Source organism: Ochotona princeps, chromosome 20 (assembly GCF_030435755.1).
Source record: "Ochotona princeps isolate mOchPri1 chromosome 20, mOchPri1.hap1, whole genome shotgun sequence".
NCBI lineage: Eukaryota > Metazoa > Chordata > Mammalia > Lagomorpha > Ochotonidae > Ochotona > Ochotona princeps.
The window spans coordinates 18,213,189-18,234,673 of NC_080851.1; the positions used below are offsets into that span (position 1 = coordinate 18,213,189).

At 36.4% G+C, this 21,485-nt stretch overlaps 1 protein-coding gene across 5 annotated transcripts in view; it reads right to left on the reverse strand.

The window, feature by feature from the left end:
• SUGCT (succinyl-CoA:glutarate-CoA transferase) overlaps positions 1-21,485 on the reverse strand; it is a 692,355-nt gene that overhangs the window by 261,512 nt on the left and 409,358 nt on the right. For all 5 annotated transcript variants that reach the window (XR_009247288.1, XR_009247287.1, XR_009247290.1 and 2 more), the window contains exon 13: positions 2,361-2,424. Coding sequence is in view for 1 of the 5 variants with exons in the window: in XM_004582355.4 (XP_004582412.2) it covers positions 2,361-2,424 (64 nt within the window). In the remaining 4 variants the exon portion in view is untranslated. The remainder of the gene's footprint in view (positions 1-2,360; positions 2,425-21,485) is intronic.

The window sequence follows — 21,485 nt, forward strand, 5'->3', positions numbered from 1 at the left end:
TTTCCAGGCCACAAGCAGGGATCTGGAAGGGAAGTGGAGCAGCCAACGTACAAACTGGCTCCCATATGGGATCCCAGAGCATGCAAGGCAAGGTCTTCTAAGCAGATTAGTATATTGCACCTACTGGGCTGATACCTGTGACACTAGACTAACAGTGAACCCAATTCCAGGATGCTGCAACCACTTGGGGAATGAATCAGAAAACTAACTCTCACTCATGTGGCATGATGGTACAGAGGAAGAAAGCTAAATAATTAGAGTGTTAGACCTATCTGTCAGCAAACTGCTTCATTTAGATACTGAGACTTTTTTTGGAATATCAGTCCCATTCTTTAAAAACTACTGAATAAAATGCTTCCTAAAGCTTTTTCAGACTGAGATCACTGCTATAGCATATCTTCTGATCACTGCCTTTATCTCTCGAGGATGCTTCAGAAACTTTGTAGAAATGTCAAATTTAAAGTGAATATTATGCAAAAAATGGAATCCCATTCATATTTTTCCATAATATACATTTTCATTAAATTTTGGAAGACCCCTTGTATTACTGTGACCTTAACTTAAAAAGCTATTCTATAATACCTACATTCTTTACTTGTATTTATAAATTCTATAATTTCACTCCCTTGCTTAAAGTTAAAGTAAACCCAGTTCCATTGTGGGCTTCAAGTTTTTGTCTATCCTATCATCTCCATCTCCTGCCATATTTTCCCCAACTTCTTTCACACTGGCATTAAACCACCACCTCTTTCTACTTTAGAATCGCCTCGAGTGTAATCCCTCTATTTGGGATGCATGTCTACATTTGCTTCAAATGCAAACTTGTTTCTATTCTTCAATCGGAGTGTGAAGTCTCCCAAAAATGATTTTTCTGATCACTTGAACTATAGGAGGCTACTGTCTCCCTCCCACCATTCTCTGTGACAGTATATTGTTCTTTCTTTCCTTTGTCCTTCTGATTTAAAACTATAGAAGACCCTGTTTGTTGCTTATAGTATCTGCCTTTCCATAGAGTATAAGCTCTATGTGACCACGGGCCATCTTGGTTTAATATTCTATTTCCAAACCCCACAGGTTCCAATGCAATACGTAGCACACAGTGTATGTTTAATAATATGAAAAGAATAAATGAAATAAATGAATGATCTGTTTTGATTATATCAATATGCTGTTTTTACCACCTATCCATATGAGATAAATTTCCTGTGACATGTGGTCCCTGCTATGTTTATACTGTGTGTGTTCTCTTAGTTTCCTCTTAGACTCATGTACATCAGAACTTTCTCTTTCAACCAGCCACATTCATATTTGCTCTTCCTTGGTCTTTTTGCATGCTAATGACCATTATTTGCCATATTAGAGATTACCATCAAGCTGACTCCAATCGTGCAGATATTATGTTTAAAATGAAGTTTAAAATAACCATTATTCAACAAGCAAAATCAACAACCATGGAAGAAATGTTTCATGTCATTTGACCAAGGTAACTGAGAATTTTGTGGAATACCAAATTCCAAGCAAGGTAAGCAGAAAAACAACGACAAAAGTTAATTGTAGCAACTTTCACTGCCTACTGACAGAAGAGTAAATGCATGATTTGTGTATAGTCTAGAAAATAGGAACACCAGAAATAAAAAAGTGTGACGCTTTTGCAGCATGTCTCAGAGGACAAAGACAACATATCCAAGGAACAGTAACATTACAGATACTAGGAAAATGACTAATCGTATACTCCAAGAAAACACTGACTGGGCTACCCAAGAGGGTACTCAGAATAAGCATGAAACCACTGGCTGCCTCTGCAGATGAAAAGTTGGTGTTTTGGGTTAAGCAATGGTCTTTGGTGATTTTGTTTGGCATGAATCAACTTTAAAAATTCAGTTCACTCTGGGTTTACCAAAAATACATCTTTTCTGTTCTGAAAAGCCAATACCTTAAGCCATAATTCAGAAAAAGTATAACCTGGCCCATGCAGCCAGCAGCCTTTCTTAGATGGCACTACTATTTTTTCTGGTTTTCCTTTGAATCACATTCTACTTATTAATATCTGCTATATGTATTATCATCTTTATGCTGATAGCTCTATGACATACACTTGTGAGCATACAAACACATAAAATGAAATCAGGAACTATGAACAATTCTTTTTACTGGGGCAATTAGAGGTTCCTTGGAGTTCAAACACACTAAGATGCAATTCCATAGCCTCCACTTACATTCTTGTGAGTGAGGTCTTAGATTTCCCTTTTATCAAAATATAGATTATGAAATGTCTTAATAGGTTGTTTGGGGGAATCTATGTCCAGTAGAAACATGTAACACAACAAATGAAAGAAAGAAAATCACAAAAATATTCAAACCTGGAACTGAAATCGTCCCTGCTGTTGGATGTTTCATCTCCATGATGAGGCCATTGTGCAGCACCTTAGAATATAAGAACAGAAAGAAAAATAATTTACAAAATAAAGTCATCTTCAATATCAAGGTATTGAGATAGTCACTGGTTTGAGTCTACAGTGAAGAAATATTGAAAAAAACAGTTTTCCAAAACTTAATTGTAAGTTATGTTTCACATCAATGTTTGCATGTTAACATTTGGCTTCATCAAGTAAAGCCAAAAAAGAACAGAAAACCAAAGGACTAGAAAAAGTATTTCTATAAAGTCTTCCCATTCTTTCTTTTTTAAAGATTTATTTATTTTTATTGGAAAGTCAGATATACAGAGAGGAGGAGAGACAGAGAGAAGGATCTTCCATTCAATGATTCACTCTTCAAGTGTCTGCGACAGCCAGAGCTGAGCCGATCTGAAGCCAGGTGCCAGGAACTTCTTCCAGGTATCCTATGCGGGTACAGGGTCACAAGGCTTTGGGCCATCCCCTACTGCTTTCCCAGGACACAAGCAGGGAGCTGGAAGGGAAGCCAGGCCGCTGGGACACAAACTAGCTCCCATATGGGATCCCAGAGAGTGCAAGGCGAGGACCTTAGCCACTAGGCTACTGTGCTGGGCCCAGCCTTCCCATTCTTAAAAATGTGAGTTGGTCCTAAATACAGTAAATGAATTCCCCTTTTCATCTGTGTATGCTGCTCTATTATTAGAGTTCAGCCTCTTGCCACAGTATCTCACAGCACAACTTAGCTAAGGTCAATGGCAGAAGGGCTGGGATGGGGGAAAGAAACCAGAACCTGGAGTGCAGTAAATTACCAGGTTGGTCCAAAGGCTCCAATACAACCTATTCAGGGCATTAGTTACAGAATCCATTATATGAAGGGTGAACAAGAATTTCAGGAGGCCAAGGGACTGCTAGAGGTGTAAGAAATTTACCATTGCTGTGACAGCATCCATGAGAGGCCCAGGTCAGAGGATAGTGCAAGGAAGTAGGACATTTTCAATGTAAGTTGTGATCTATCTCATAAAGCTAGACTCTGAACCAGGACTCAGCATTCTGGAGTGTGAAAACAAAAACTGAGAAACCCAGAGACCCCACCCTAAATGAGTGATTAGACTCAGATGGTAGGACAAAAATGAATCTCCGAGGGTCCCTTCAAGAACAAAGGGAGACTAGGCTTGGGACCAAAATCCCACTTACTACCACAGGCTTTCTACTATCTTTCAACTAGTAAAATGTGCTCTGTTCTGAATCACATAACTACTAAAAGTTGCTTAAAGTCCTGCCAGATGCAGGCTGGAATTTCTCCCAGGGGATAGACAGGAAACAATCTTTGAGAGATCAAGCGACTTCCAACTAAAGATACGGGAATGAGATGAGGACATGAAACTAGCTTCTGAAACATAAGAGCTGAACTGTTAGAAGCAAAATCATCTATGATATACAAATGAAAATTCACAAAGCTTTTACACAAATGGAGACTCCCCGAATATATATATCAAGGTCCAACATCCATTACTTTATTCTCTTTGGGACACATAACAACAATTTCCATCTACAATTTATTTACCTGCAGCATCTACCACATGGAAACCTCTTCTTGTTCTATGGATTCACATCTTTAAAGCTCAGTAGTGATTTTTTTTCATTTTCATTCATTCAAAAAATTTTTTTTCCTATTAATTTCCTCAATGAATGATGTGTCGCACAGTAGCATCATTTGCTTCAGGAAGGTATTGGATTTTCCTATTTCTTCAACAACACATTGGTTATTCAGTAGCATGTTATTTAAGTTCATGTTGTTGTACATTTTCTACTTTTCTCTCCATCGTTGATTTTATTTTATGTTTTTTTCATTTAAGGAGATGTCTAGTAACTGTGCAGTAGAGACTATCACATACAGATGTGAAGATGCAATGCAGTGTGCATCGCTACTTATAAATCAAAGATGGACTTCCAATGAAATTGTTGAATGTATCTTGACAAAAGGATGCTGGGCCCTGCCATTGTCCATGCCTACAGTGTCAGGACATACATAATTAACAGAATGATGGACTTATGACTGATTGTGAAGGATTATACCTGCGGGAAATTAGTGAGGGGGCAGGGTTTGGGGGAGGGGAATGCACAATCTTGGAGCCTATGAAACTGTATCATGGAATAATAAAACAAAACAATTAACTAAAATAAATAAACAGGAGTGTTTCAATAGCACAATAAACCTATAGACCATAATTTTCTGACATCTCAAGGAACAGTAGTTGGGCCCAGCACAGTAGCCTAGTGGCTAAAGTCCTCGCCTTGCATGTGCTGGAATTCCATATGGGTGCTTGTTCTAAACCCAGCAGCCCTGCTTCCCATCCAACTCCCTGCTTGTGACTTGGGAAAGCAGTCAAGGACGGCCCAAAGCCTTGGGACCCTGCACCTGCGTGTGAGACCCCGAAGAAGTTCCTGGCTCCTGGCTTCAGATCGGTATAGCACCGGCCTTTGCATTCACTTGGGGTGTGAACCATCAGATAGAAGATCTCCCCCTCTGTCTCTCCTCCTTTATGTATATCTAACTTTCCAATAAAAGTAAATAAATCTTTTTTAAAAGGAACACCAATTATAATAATAATTTAACAAGACTTTGAACTTCACATAGAACCAAGATTTGCCTCTGCACACTCTTACTATGTTCTTTACATGGAGAAAAAGTGTGTCTAATGAAGAAAATTATTTTTTAAAAAATATCATTTGGAAAATTCAGAGAAAGAGACCAAATTTCTTGAGTTTGGTCTATTTTTAGTGACAATTTTGATTAAATTGGGAAATAAATCATCCACAAGACAATTTCATGGGTGAGTTTAAGTTTAGAACTACAAATCTGCTACGCAGTCCAGTTTCCACTGTTTTCTTGGGAACAGTCACCACCTTTTGGACCATGCACTTTAAACTGTCAACTTCCCGCGCTGAACAAGATACCACACCATATGGACATGCTTTGCAGGGATGCCTTGCTTTCTGTTGGGATCACCAGGTTTATACTCAAGCGCTGGCCAGAGAAATTTCTCGCCAGTGTTAGAGCTGTGCTATAATTTAATCCTGGTGTGGCTCGTTCTTCAGCACCCACCCAGCACAGCCTCCTCGTGTGTGGGGGTGGGGGCTAAATACCAGCGGGAGGTGCTACATCTCAGTTCTACTGAGGACAGGAACAAAAATACCGAGCTAAATTTCACTCGAAACAATTATCTGCACACTGAATCATTCTTCTCTTCTCGTATCTCTATTGCCCTTCTGACTACCTCTTTGTAATAATACTGCAGTGCTACTCACAAAAGACAAAAGCGAGTGTTCTTAGCTAAATATAACTTAACTGATAGTGTTGAAATTAACGCTGAATTTTAATCATGTAGCAAATGCTAGGTGTCAAACGTGAAAGGATAGTTGGTAAAGGTCAAGGGACATATGTCAAAGTTTTGTACAGCAGAAGCTAGCAGTGGATTGAATTTTCATGGAAGCAGCTTAAGGAGTCTACTTTCCTTCTCCCTATGCCAATTGCAGTCTCTATGTATTTCTATTTGGGAACTTCAACCTTATTTAGTCGCTTGCATTGAAAATCATTTGGTTTTAAGCAAAAATATATATTCCTGGATTTGTCAAAAGAACTTAACTACAGTTTGTTGATCCATAAAATCATGTGGAAATTAGAATGGCCTAAGTTCCCATCTTTACAAAGAACGAACTCCTTTTCCCACTTGGATTCCACCCACTGCTTTCCATAAAGTCTGCAATCAATGAGATTCCATAGTCATTCTGCACGAATCAGGTCATATTATCCCAGGGAACAGCTAGGGCTGTGGAAGTGCTGTCCCTTGGAAACCCTGCCCAATGACTCCAGAAAAACTCTCCTGCTCTGTTTGCAGGATAAATCTTGTTTAGTGATATAAATCCTGTTTAGCGATATATTTGGGGAACTAAGAACCTTCAGGAAGTCTGAATTCTGAAGTAAATCTCTTGCTTTGCTTTAGTTATATTGTTTCATCCAAGCTTCTCTGAAAATATGAGAGCTACCTTTTACCCCACTTGCAAACATATGTTTTTCTTTTTTTCTTTTATTTTTAATAGTACTTATGTAGTTGAGAGGGATACACACCAATCTGGGCCTCCAATTAGAGTGGTGAGAATCAAGGAACAGAGGAAGGATGGTGCTGGGACAAATGTTTCAGTTTTTTTTTTTTTTTCTCCTGTGCCCACAGATGGGGAAAAAGAAGGGGCTGCTTCCTGCTGTCAGGCTACATTTCTTTGAGAATGGTTACCAAATATTCCCTTTTTCTTCTTTCATTAAGCCTCAATACCCAATCTTTATCACTTTCCATCTAGAAATACAGAATGTCTCATTTTCCTATTAAAAAGAATTTTAATTTAAAAAGAAATGCACATACACATACCTACATATATAACACACATATGGGATGTTTTACAGTGCTTCATTACATGCACACAGAATGTCCAAACAGGGTAAATACATTTATCCTCCCAAGCATTTTATGAACACTAACAAGAGACTGGGCAGCTGATCTTCCGAGTGCTTCAACCATGATTTTTCCTGAACGAGTATCTCCTGCCAGTAACCACTGACTGTCCATTTAGAGTCTTCTGTAGTAGTGCATATGTCCTTATTGTGAAATAAAACAGGAACCTTCCCAGAACGCTATAATATATTTTATCCAGCATCCCTGCCTGGTTTTTACAGTTTCCTCGTTCCTTTTTTTTTTTTTATTCCTTCTTAGATTTCTCATGGTTTGGTAGCTTTTCTGAATTTCATTTATTCTTGCAATTTCAAAAGCCTATTCTTGACAAGAATAGAACTGCAGATAGTGCAATAACCTCTTTAAGCAAAGTATCAGGCCTATTTAACATAAGGACTCTTCCTCAAGAGTTTTGCAGATTGACAGCATAATGACAGCATCAAATGGTAATGTATTAAGGGAGGTGGGGATTAGAGAAGGAGGGCAGGAGTAAGATGTATACTTTAAAGTGATGTGGGAAACAAAAAGTTTAAGTGAAAGTAAAAAAGTTGGGGTTTTTTGTTTATTTTTTAAAAAGTCCTACATAAAACATGACAGGGGGAAAATTCTATAATGAAACCCTAGAATAACCAAAAGCAGGGCAAAATAAAACAATTGGAGTGAAAATCTTCATGGAAGATGAAAGATCTGGCCTAGCAGAAATAACAAGTCACATTCCAATGGAGAGACTGATATCAGTAAATGATATGCAACCTTCTTTTATGCATAAAAAAATTAAGGTAACACTGCCAGTGAATGACATTAGTGATGGTACACAAAAGAAAATTGACCTATTCATTCATGGTGACTAATAATATGACCTACTCATACAACTCAATAAACATTCCAGAGCATTTACATAATATATACAATGAAGGAGTGGAAAGAAACTAAAAAGGTGAATTTGCATGGAAAGTACTTGCAATTAATAGCAGATAGAAAATAAGAGAACTGAGCCAATTTTAAAAACACAATTATTAATGAAGAATAAATATCCAGTAAGGAATAGCTAAGTAACTTCACGTATCTTGAAAGGAAATTAAGTCACCACACCAAGAAAAACAATAAGAACTATACAACAAAGATGATATAGAAATGAAAAGTTGAGATTAACAACAAAAACGATCAATGAGTAAGAGCAGCTATTGCTCAACAAAACTTATTAAGCATCAGGCATTGTATTAGGAGCCAAAGAGATGTCTCATTAAATTCTCTCATTGACCAGAATAGGCAGAAATTACTATCAACTTCATTTCTACCGACAGTTGATGGGAATCTAAAGAGGCTAATTTTTCCCTGAGATTTCACAATTAAGTAGCTGAAATTGGATTACAATTTAATTGTCTATGATCTTCAGCTTTTAGTTAGGTTCCTGCCAGCTGGAAACTTAAGTCAAAGAAAAAAAATGAGCATGCATATTTTGATTTACCACTAAAATAACTAGATAACACAGTCCATCCTGTAAAATGAATTGCTTAATTCAGAAGGGCAGGGTGACAACAACAATCAAGGTATTATTGACTCCATAATATTTAATTAGTTATTAAACTGAACTGCTCCCTTGCAGGTAGCCAAGGATACTCTAGCACCTTAGGTCCAAGCTTGTGAAAAAAAAGAGAAGGAACAGAAGGGTTTGAGTCCAGATTAGTTCAGGTTTTGAAGGGGACAGATGAGTGGATAGTCATGGAAAAGGTACTTAGCGTGATATGGTTTCAGGATCTTCATCATTCAAAGTGGATAATAACATCTCTTTCTGAGGAACTAGTGAGGATTAAGTGAGATGAAGACTGTAAGCATTGGGCACATTCTGGTGAACTGAGTCAGCTCTCAAAAGACACAACTGCCGATATCCTGAACACAAATACAAATGTGTGGCTTTGGGGAAAATTCATTCATGCAAGGAAGTAACACTGAAGGTATAAAACCACCAACAATTAATAATAAGTATAAAATCCACAGTAACTGGGTCAGAGAGCAAGCAAAGACCTTGTCCTCAAGCAGTTTACAGCCTTAGATGAGACTTTTGAGCTAAATGGAAACCAGGGATCTGTCATTGTCACATGTTGTGCTGACCCCAGCAATGCCCCCATGACATGATTATTACCCAACAAACATGTTAAAATATTCCGTAAATATCTACTGATTTTTAAAAGGAAATTAAATTGCAGTAACCACATAAGTAGCAAGTGGCAACTTTTGGTTTTATAATAGTGGGAGAATATTCTAGATTTTAAGCTTTTAACGAATCATTATGTTGCTTAAGAAAACAAAACTGTTTCACTGGATGCTAAAATATACTCATTTTATGTGATTCAGTTATCAAACCCTGTACTGCCCTGCAGTTCTGTCTGTAAGAATCATACCCATTGCCTTTTGAGCAGGGACAATGGGTACATGCCACTAAACATGTAAAGAACCCCTAACAGGCATGAAAATAGTAGTTTCCATTAGGAATATTTTACATCATGTGCAGAACACACAATATCTTACAGAGTAAAACAATTTGAGGAACTGTCATATGAGGGTACATCAGAAATTTCATGGAGAAGGAATTAATAAGTGAGTTTATTTTGGTATACTTTTTTTTGAAACCATGCTTAGTGCTTTTACAGTACTTATTTTCCATGAGGCTTTTGAAGAGTCATTGCACACATCGATTTCAATTTTTTTGGTACCAAAATAAGTTTACTTTTCAATTACATTTTCATGAACTTTTTAAAGCACCACACTATCATACATCTAATTAATTAAACCATTCATTTGACAAAATAGAAAAACAACCTTGGAAATATATTTAAAAGGTTATATACTTAAGACCAAAATTGTAATTGAAATGTTAACTGTTTTTGAAAACTGCATCTACCAAATGTAAAAATAATGTTTATAAACACAAACTGATGGGTAAGCTCCTAAACTGTGAAAGCTAACATTTTTTTTTGTTGTTGTTTTCTTACTTCGGAGCAGTTGTTTCAATTACATGTATTTTGGAGCTTATACACATTACATTACATAGAAATGAAATCAATTTTAAAATTTTGATTTTGCATGTGGTACCAGTACTATGTTCCTCCATACAAACAATTTATGTTGCCTTACATTGTGAGATATAGTGCTCTTCTGGCTGTCACTGTATTACCTGGAAGCTGTCTTATTAAAACATTGACTTTTCCAAGATTAATTTGCTCAGTAAATATGAAAAATAACAACTAGTAAAGAAAAAAAAAAGAACTGCAATAGAATCCAATGAGAAGTAAATATGATTTTCTAACTTCAAAGGCAGGACATTCAAAACCAGAGGCATGTCTCCCCTCCAGGACAGTGCCCTGCAAAGCCTTGCGAAAGGAACCATTCCCAAAAGTGGTCATTGGGATGATAGTGGCAGGAGTTCTCCAGTTGCCCAGTGGGAAAATAATGCTTTCATTATTTCTGAGTTCAGATTAAGCAGTTTAAATGTATCAACCTTATATCTGGATTCATTCCTCTCTTCCCCAAACATCCTGCAGATTGTAGGCAAAGAATTGCTACTGCAGTCCAAGAAGACAAAAGATGACTACTCTGGTAATGAAATAGTTGTCAATCCTTTTCAGAAGCCATTTAAATGAACATTTTCCTATTAATGCCCATAGTTTGATCAAGAAATTATCAGTTGGGGTGATTGTGGTGCTGCCGTATACACGCTGTCTGATTGTGATACCAGAATATTAAGGTGTCGGAGTGTCAGATGCTCTGTTTCTGATTCTGCTTCCTACTAATGTTCCTGAGAAGGCAGCAGCAGATGGCACAATTACTTTGCCCTCCTCGACCCTTTTAAGGGATTTTGATGGTGTTCCAGGCTCCCGGATTTGGCCTGTCCCAGACAAAGCTATTTGGGGAGTAAGTCGAAAGATGGAAAATTCTCTCTTTTTTTTTTCCTAGTCCTCCCTTCTCCACCTGGTCATTCTGTCTTTTAAATAAATAAATAAATAAATAAATAAATAAATAAATAAAGCTCTTTTTAACATGCAAGAATGCACAAAGAAACCATCACTTAAATTTGGATTCACTGTCATATTTTCTAATCGTACAGGAATTGAAGTAACAAAACTATATGAAGAAAAAATTTCAATTGAGCAGAAATACATTGTATACACATACATAAACATGTATGAGAAAGAAATGAATTGACCCTCAGCAGTGCAGCTTTTTTCTAAGTAGAATGTTTGAGGTAAACAATCTATCCAAGAGTAATATAAACAGAAGACAGGGTTAAAGGCTAAAATACAAGGCTAGCCACCCACCTACTATAGAGGTGAAAACTGATATACTCTGCTTCACTTTATATGAACTACAAGCAAATTTGAACTTGATGAGATTTTTTATAGTTGAAGCCACAAATATAGAGGTAAAATATCTTCAATAACACAATAAAGAGGAAGATTTTTAAAGTACTTATATGATTGTAAATCCAGTATATTCTCACTGCATTATGTTTAACTTCTTACCATAAGACGATTCTAATTTCCCTGACCTGCGTTCAACACAGGTGAAACAAGAAAAATCATGAAGGATACCAAATATTCGAAATGATTTCCATTAACAATGGGCTGTTCTGTTGTTTCAAGTGCTGCCTGACAAGAGCACAGCAACATGCAACAAATGTGTACAGAGGCCTTCCTGTCTGTTTCTTTGACAGGAACGTATTGTAAATTCTACTGAAAATGAAACCTCCCATGGGATTTAATCACTAGAACTGTAAAGTTTTTCCTTAGTAAGACTACAGAAACAGGGAGGACAGCAAAATGGAACAAGGAATTCACATCTGCTTCCCTCACAATTTCTTTTATAAAGTCATGTGTGTAAAATATGTGTAAGACTTGTTATCACATTTGATACAGTATGATATAAGTTTAACTAGGAAAGGTTTTCAGCATCCAGAAACCGCAGAGGAAATGATATTGTGGAACAAACTCTATCTGAACAGCCACAAAGCAGAACAGCAGTTGATCAATGTGACGATTGCTCAGCGGCTCACCATGAGGAAGCAATATCCATGGTTTATTTTATGTCAGTCATTCTAGAGACCCACAACCACCCAAGAGGCAATCAAGCGACAAGAAATAAGCAGTTCCATGGCTATAGAAAGACCAAGAACACTGCATACGCCAGCTGCCAACTATTGAAAGATTTACACAGAATCAAAGGAAAGAAACAGCATGGTCATTAACATGTTTCCCAGACTTTAAAGTATAAAGGTGTGTAGTTCTAAAACTAAATCAATTTTACATTTCTCTTCTACATTTTTGTTTGGCTTTCATGGGAAACTGTGTTGGTGGGGCCATACTTGGATTGTTGAAGACAGATACATGCTTGCTCAAGGGCAAGTGATAAGGAGAGCTATTTTCAGAAGGAGTCCAAATAATTGAGTGCAGAGGAGATAATGATAAGTGCGAACAGGGTCACTGATAACTTTGTCGGCATGACCTGTTGGATATGCCAAGGGATTTTATCAGCAAGGAAGTGCTGAGTCATGCATGTATCATTTTGGCTTGAATTGACTCAGGTGTAGGACACAGAGAAAGGGATGGTAAGTAAAACTGAAAAACAGGTAAGAAACGGGTCTGAGATTCTACACACATTCCTCTTCCCAGCTGACTTTTGCATAATTTCATTCACAACACCATCTACCTACCTTCCAGACACATTTTTCAGGCTGGAGCATCACTGCACTGTCACATCTAAAGTGAGCAACCAGAACAATGGTCCCTGGCTCTGCTTTACTTTAGTATTATGGGAAACACTGCCTTCTGAATTCTAACTGCATGAAATGTCTTCCTATTCTAATGAAGCTTTAGCTTTTAGGTTAGATATGATGACTTTAGATTGGACAGCTTGCTTCTGCTCACATGAACACATCCTTAGAGTTCAGTTCTATGGTCAAAGACATCTTATTTTTAATCTGGTTCTCAAACCAAACCTTATACTATTTGTATTAGGCTGAATAATTTCCATACAAAGATGTTGGGTTCTAACTCCTAGAATTTGTAACTGCTGCTTTATTAGGAGAAACAGTCTTTATAGACAGAAATAAATTAGAAACTTTTCATGATAAGATTACCTTGGGTCAAGTGTCCTTATGTGAGAATCAAGGGGAGACTTCACAGGTACCTAAAAAAGAGGCTGCACTGAGACCAGGCAGGCTAAGAGTGGAATGATTCTGCCACAATGCGGGGACACCTACAGTCATCACTTCCTGGAAGGGACACAAAAGATTCTCCCCTAATTACTTCACAGAGTGTATGGTGATGCCAACACCTTTATTTTAAACCCTTAACCTCCAGGGCAAAGAATTAATAATATCTGTTGCTAGTATATGTTTGTAGTCAACTTGTTATAGAGATCCTTAGATCTCAGGAGCATTCTAGCTCCTGAGATGCATCAGCAGCTAGACTTCTCAGTTTGAATCAAGTGCCCTAATCTGAATAAATAAACCCATCTCCTGAAAATAAACACCTTGCCCAGTCTTTTAATTCAAATAGAACTCATAGTCATTACAATATTCAGAACATTTCAGCAACTCAAAAACTCAACAATAAAAATAAAATCAATCCAGTTAAGAAATGGGCAAAGGACCGTAATAGTTCTCAAAAAGAAATGTATACGTGTACACACACACATATTAATGTGCAACAAATCTGTAAAAAAAAGACTTGATATCACTAGCCACCAGGCAAATGCAAATCAACCATGGTGAGATATCACTTTATAGTAGCTATCATGTAAAAGATAAAGTAAAAATTGCTGGTGAACATAGAGAGAAAAGCAAACTATTTTTTTTAAGCACAGATAGTGATAATGTAAATTTTTTCGGTCACCATGGAACACAGTACAGTGGTTTCTTTTTTCAAAAAGTAGAAATAGGTTTATTATATGATCCAGTATCCCACTACTAGGCAATTATCCTAAAGACATGAATCCACGTGATCAGAGGTATCTGTACCACCATGTTTCCAGTAACACGTCACAAGAGTCAAATATGGAACTGACTAAAGTGTACATCATCAAATGACTGGAGAAAGAAGTGGGATTCTATTCAGATATTTAAAAAATGAAATTCCATCATTTACTTCAAAATGGTTGAGCTCAAAGATCTGTGGTTTAGTGCAAGTAACCATACACAGATAATCAAATATTGAATGTTCTCCCTTATGAGTGGAGGCAGATCTTTTTTAAAAAGAAAGAACAAAAAGAGAAGAAATTCCTATATATAGCATTATCACTACAAAATATTTTTATCAAAAGTGTTAAAGTGATTAGATCATCTATGATTAAGATTTACTGTCCTTAAATGAAATTGACATCTCTTCATTTGATAACCATGGGCCTTGCCCATATTCCTACTAAACTATAATCTTTCTACTTTTTACTTGTTGAATTCTATATATTTGTAGAACATTAAGCCTTTTAGTATAATGCAAATGAAAAATGTCATTTCAAAATATAAGTAAATTTTAAGATAGAATAATTTAGGCAAGAACAAATATTCAAAAACATTAAAATATTTGTAATGCTATTTAGCATTGAAAAGATACACATTTATGTAAGTATGACAACACTGAATATTAAGGGGCAAAATGAAAGGAAATACAACTTTCTTCTATTTACTGGCATTTAGAGCCATAACATTCTTAGGAATGAGGAAAAAATGGTGAAATTATGTCTGTTGGAAAAGCTAACAAATACCTTCCAGCAGAAAATACATTTCCTACTGCAGAACACAGGATGACTTTGGAGATAGCATGGAACTTATAATGTAATGGCAAAAATAGAAATCTCAAAGGTCAGCATATCTTTGTACTGAGAAAAAAAATTATAGCCTTAGCCAGCAGTAACTACAGGAATAACTAACAACACAAATTCAGTCCTACTAATATATTATCCAGTGTTTGATAGGCCATGGAGGCCTCACCTTTTTCTCCAAATGCAATATATTCTTACATAGTCAGTGTGGCTTTTGCAATCATTCACATTCTGCTTCTAGAGCCTTACTAAGAACTCCATTCATCTTTCATCTGCCATGCAAGTGTTGTACGTTATTTATACATCATTTTGCTGTTGGTTTTTTTCTCAGTACACAGGGTTCTAAATATGGTACCAATTTTTCTCTGAAGATTGAGTTTGCCTGTCACTGTTTTTAAAAAGCTATTTAACAGCACACATAATCAGTTGTAGTTTGTATCCTCATGGTCATAGCAAGACAATCCTTGGATGATGCCCTTGAAAATAAACCTGGCAAACCAGTTGTGAAACATCAATACCTCTTTCATTTCACTCTAAACAAGGCTTCTTTTCATTAGCAATTATACTGGAATGAAGACAGTAACATTTATAAATATGGAAATGCAAAATACACAAATTATACAAATAATAATTGAAGGCTTATCCTGCTGAACATGTTGAGTCATTTCATTTAATTATCTAGTGATCCCAAATTTAAAAGACAAGAAATTGAGGTACATTGTTGCTATGTAATTTTCACAGAGGACCCAGACAGTTCAAATGGAAGAACTAGAATCTAACTTGCGATTGCCTGGTGCTAAAGTTCTGGGCCACACTCCTGAATTCTCTACTAAATACTGCCTTGCTGGTTACAGAGTTCTCTATTATTTCATCAGGAGCTTGCTGCTCTTCCTGGCTATGAAGTTCCATACTTTCTCACTCTTTTTGGTGAGTACTTTATCTACCAAAGCACCCTTACAAATCAAGGCTCTGAGAACATTTGAGTAAAACAGAAATAGAGAAAATCTGATTTCCTCATGGAAAATGTCTGTGTCTTTAATTATGAGCACAATGGTTCTGAGAATTACAGACATATTCATTCTGAGGAACAGAATTTTTGGCTGGTGAATCAATTAATTTTACAATTTCAACAAATTACCACTAGAAGGAAGCATAATGAGCCAAACATAAAGACAGAACATTTTTGGTAAATTCCAATAGTCAATAAAAGGAAGCAAAAGAGAGTGAAAGCTAGAGGGAGAGAAAGCAGAAAGGCTATAGGAAAGAAAAATACGGGTCCTTACTGCTGAACATCTTTTATCACTTTTATGATTCTTAATGTTTTAATAGAGCTATCTACACAGTACTACAGTTTTTCCAGAAGCCAAAGTGGGCATCCCAGAACAGGGTCCTAACCCAGTCAGTTTCCTCTCTACAAGAATAGGAAAATGAATTAGGATTAGAATTCTAGAAAAACATTTTCAGTTTAGTAAAACCTTTAACAGCGTACTTAACAGAAGGGGGCACACTCATCTATTCATTCACTGATGAATTCAATCATTCATTGGAAATTACAAGTCTTTCATATCACTGCTTCTCAAATTTTGACATACAAAAAAAATTACTTAAGGAGCTGGCTAGGGGCCTCTACATTTCAGAGATGCCCTTGTACACACTCCCAGGGGCACAGAGTGCTACCAAAATATATCTTAAGGAATAAACATTCCACGTGAAATGATTGCAAGATAACACCAAGGAATCCATGCATCCTCAAGAACAGAAAGCAATGTCAGATTGCTGAGACATGTAGAACAAGAACTGGAAGGGGCTCTACCATCTCTTCTGTCACAGAAAGCTCTGCCCAAGTCTAGCATCTCAACTGCAACTGTTTGTAAAACTTCTATAGCTTTTACATAGCTCTTAAAAGGTGGCTACTGGCAACTGTAAATGAAGGGTCCTTTCACAAAGGTAGGAGAGATGTTTCAGTTTTGAAAAAACAAAAGGAAATCCTCATAAATGCAAATGTTCATTGTTCGTTATTTTCTTTGCTTAGTTTGTCTTTATGTTTAAATAAGACATAAAGAATTGATTCCATGGAAAGTTAGTCTTCATCTCTGAGATTATGTATATACACATACATACATATACACACACATACGTGTATATATATATATCTTATGTGTGTATATTTATATGTAAATCAGATAAATTACATTTATTCTTTATAAATTATATGTAAACTATATGTATATAATATACATATTCAAGTTGCATTATACCGACTTCAAAAGACAGATCAGTAAAACACTTGACATGCTTATATCTCAGATTTAAGGGGAAGGGTAAGGAAGGGAGGGAGGAAGGGAGGGAGGGAGAAAAAGAGAGAGGGAGAAAAAGAAGGGAGGGAAGAAAGGATTCCACAGCAACCAACAGAGAAGTAAAAATCTTTGTTTACATGGAACTGCCTTGATTATATTTGGGAAGGCACTGTATCTGATCTAAACTGGATTGCTTTTAAAGACAGCATCCCCACGGATCATTTAAATGAGGTGTATCATCACAGCCTAGAAACAGCTAAGTGCTAAACCCAGGTCAATTTTCACTTGCTTACATGTATATTTGTTATATGGAAATAGACCGAAAATATGACTGCCAAGAAGCTCTTCTACATTTTATAAGCAAGAGCTAGGATCTCTTTAAGTTGAAGAGTTGCACACTTGTTTTGTTTTCACAGCTGTCAGACTTCCAGCATGTTAAAAAAATTTCCCCACCTGCTTATTACTCATGATATTTTGTTATTTAGGACAATTTACTGGTAGCAAAACACGCTTGTTGGCAACCCCAAAAAGTCCCCAATGCTGTCAATTTGTAGGGAGTGGACACATCCAAATCTTAAAACAGAAAAATTTATCGGGAAAATGACCCTAAACCTAAGCCAGCTCTCCTCATATTTAAATGGATAGGTTTCTTTCCCTGGGACAGAAGTTTCTACAAAACCTTCTTTCATCTGGGACCACAATATATGCAGCAATACTAAAATTCCTCATGCAAAGACATTCTTGAAATGCTTCCAACTGTAGATTTCTCACTGGGAATCATATTTCCAAATTCAAGCTATGTAAAATAAGTTTCATAACCTACCATCCATACACAGATGTACATGCAAGCATCAACAGGGGTAGAAGAAATGTTATTCACATTGTAGCAAATGCAAACAAGAAGATATACTCCTCACAGGTGAAGAATATCCGGGTTACAAGGACAGAATAAAGCATCTTAAGAAAGTGGTCAATTATGGGATGTTCTATACATAGCTATGGCCATTAATTAAGAAATGAACTGAAATTACTAATGGATTTCATAATGGCCAACAACCAGCGGCCAGTTGGCTTTTACTTGGTGACAGATGGTAGTGACTGATCTGGACTAGATTTGACCTAGAGATTGTCCATCATTTCTTAAATTGCAGTAGCAAATAAAATGCTATGCATTGTAGCATTTCACCATTATGTCTCACAGTGAGATGTTCTGATTACATTCTTTATCTGCCACCCTTGTTGCAAACAGTAAACTGTTCAAAGGGCTATTAAATATAGCTCAGCAAAGAAATCCCATAATACTTCAGAAGATGAGAAAAAAGTGACTTGGATAAAGCATTGTATAAACTGGGAGTTACGTTTTGTACTAACCAGGTATGTGACCACCCAATCCTGAGATGTACACCCACTCTTTTCCAATCAAGAGATCCCACTGACACAGCAACTGATAGTGACTGTCTGAGTTCAGCTTCAACCCATCAGCACATCTTCAGAGTACCAAGAGCTGCTGCAGATCAGCTCCAGAGCTTACCTATACAAGGCTCTTGCATAAGCAATTGCCTCAAGGAATGTATCAAAAGTCTCTATAATAGGCACAAGGCTTCCTTTCCTCATAGTTTCAGTCTTTTTAAAAAATTTTTATTTCCATGGTACTTTTGGAATATAAGGTTCATCCTACTCTTATAATTCCAGGTGGAAAGACATGAAAAAATACGACTTCTTGTCTTAAAATCCTATGCTTTAGAAATTCCTTTTTTGCCATCAACCAGCTAATTTTGTGCCCCATTTCAAAGATAATAGGTAAGAGTTGTACTTAGTTAAGAATTATATCTATTTGTTGGGCAAAAACATGATTCAGGTCAGTAGTGTTAGTTAATATTAAAATTTTTAACTTATTTTAAAGAGTCAATTTATGGGTAAGAGTCAAGTTGATACTTAATATAGTATATGTATCTTATTTTTTTAAAAAAGCTTTGTGTTGTAGCCCACATTAGTCCAGAGAACAGTAATCATTGATCCTCATTCATACACACTGAAAGACCCCAAACAATAGAAGGAGTAAATGGAGATGAGTTGGCAGAGGTTTGGAATAAATAAATAAAATGTCTGCACTTGTCACACTTCCTCCTAAAACTGCGTGCAAGTTTTGTATCTGAGCCACGGTACACCCATTTTTTATGGATTAAAGATTACTTCTAATGTTCCTTAATTTTACACAATGGATCTACATTCAGTATTAGGGAACTGTTTATTCCACAGCTTTGGGAATTCTTGCTATACCCTCTTAAATGTGAAATGCAGAACTAATCCAAATTCCTCTGCTGATAGGCAAGAACATTCAGTTCACAGAGTTTGTGACTTAACTATGGTCATGAGACTCTAACATCACTTAAGTCATATATATATATATAAAACAGCAAGTCATTTTCTCAAGGTCACACCTGGATGTGGGGGACTAGAATCTAAGTTAACGACTGGTATACCAGGATTCTGAGTGCTGCATGCTTTAAGTGAAGGATATCTTATCCAAATTTGTCATTTGTTTGCTCTAGAACTGCAGATCTTTACTATCTCTTATCTCATCTGATCCACTGCGTTCTCATCTTATGGCCCACATTTTCAACCTTCTTTGGCTTTTTGTTGTTGTTGTTTTTCCATCATGAGCTTTTGTTCTTATCCAGTTTTCAGGTTTGATAATCTTGAGTTTGTGTCTTGCAATGTTCCAATGGACTTTGAGGCCTCATGGTATGTGATTTTTGGGGGGGACTGTCTACTCTTAGGTAGATTGTCGATGTGCAGAAAACAAGCCAAGGTAAGAATCTTCAGGGAAGAGTGTGGAATGCAAAAGCTGACCAGGTACCAACACTAGGCAGCCAGCAGAGCAGGAAAGCTAAAAAGAAAAACTATGGTAGACACCTTCTCTTCCATGTGTAATAGGCTGCAAGACCCCAAAAAGATGCTCAAAACCTTAAATAGCCCCTATCTGTATAATATATACTATGTTTTAGCCTACTAAGTCAGTAATGGGTAGGTAGTACATACAGTGCAGATTCATTACACAATAGAATGGTTTACTACACCAGTTAAGATTTTATCATCCTGCTCAGAAAAGCACACAATTGAAAACTTTGAACCATTTCTGAACTTTTCTATGTAATATTTTCAGACTATAGTTGACCATGAACAACTGAAACTGTCAAAAGTGAGACCACAAATAAGGGGGACTATGGTAACAATACATGAGAGAAAAAACAAAGATCCCGCAATGGGACAGTAAACAGACCAAGTTACAGAGGAAAAGATTGGACTATAGAGGACTGAGGACCAGAGAAGGGGCAAGATAGATCAAACAGTATGTATAAAGCCCTCTCTGCCAGAAAATAGGGTACATTCAATGCCCTGAAGGATGAAATGGAACTTATAAGAAAAGATAGGTTTCACTGGACTTTATCCTAAAAAATCAGTGAAGATGTTCTAAAAAGTTTAAATGCACAACAGGAGAAAATTTACATTGTAGCAATCTAGATAGGAAATCTCCAAATCAGCCTTCTTAGCTGAAGAAACTATACTGAATTGACTTTCCAAAACAGTCTACTTTTATATCTGTTTTTTAAATCTTATATATTCTTGGGGAGAAAGACTAAGTATTTTTTTATAGCCTTTGGTATTAAAAGAACCTCTTTCCAGAGTCTGTAGCACTAGCTTGGGCATGAGTATGTAGAATCCATTTCAATAAGCATTATTTAAAATACTCAGAGTTCTTTTGTTATGGGAAAATGTCATTGCAGAGTCATTTAAAAATGTTTACACATACACCTAAATCTCCCAACTGCTGATAGCAATTTAAAATGGAAGGTCAAAAGCTGTTTCTTTCCCTTTTATTGGGCTATTACTAACCAGTCAGAAAGCCTAGCAGGTCATTTATCAGCGAAAAAAAAGATGTATAAATGTTGGACAGATGAAAGCTATAGCCAAAATGTTATGGCTTTATTTGAATGACATTACATAGACAAAGCATGCCAATCCATCAGCCTCAAGTTACTGCCCTGTTACCTATAGTAACAGCAAGATATTTTGCTCATTACTTAATAATACCAAATCTCAAATAAGTATCACAACATGAAAAACAGATGTTAAAATGTGACACTCAAGGTCAGCTCACACTGCATGCTTGTTCATTTTCAGTGCCTGACTACTTTTCAAAAAATATTTCTGAAAATTTTCACAAGATTCTGTTGGATTTTGTTGCAGGAATTAGTTTAATAGAAATGTGAGACAGAAATAAGAACATAATTTGTTATTAATCAAAGGACCAATAAAATGCATTAAACTGACTTTTATACTATAATGATCATTGCTTTACATGAAAGATTATGGTCACAAATAACCAAAGTCAAAGAAATTTGCTGTTTTTGTTTCAAACTTTCCATTTATATTCTTCCTTTACTATGTGAAATAATTATCTAAGTCTGTTA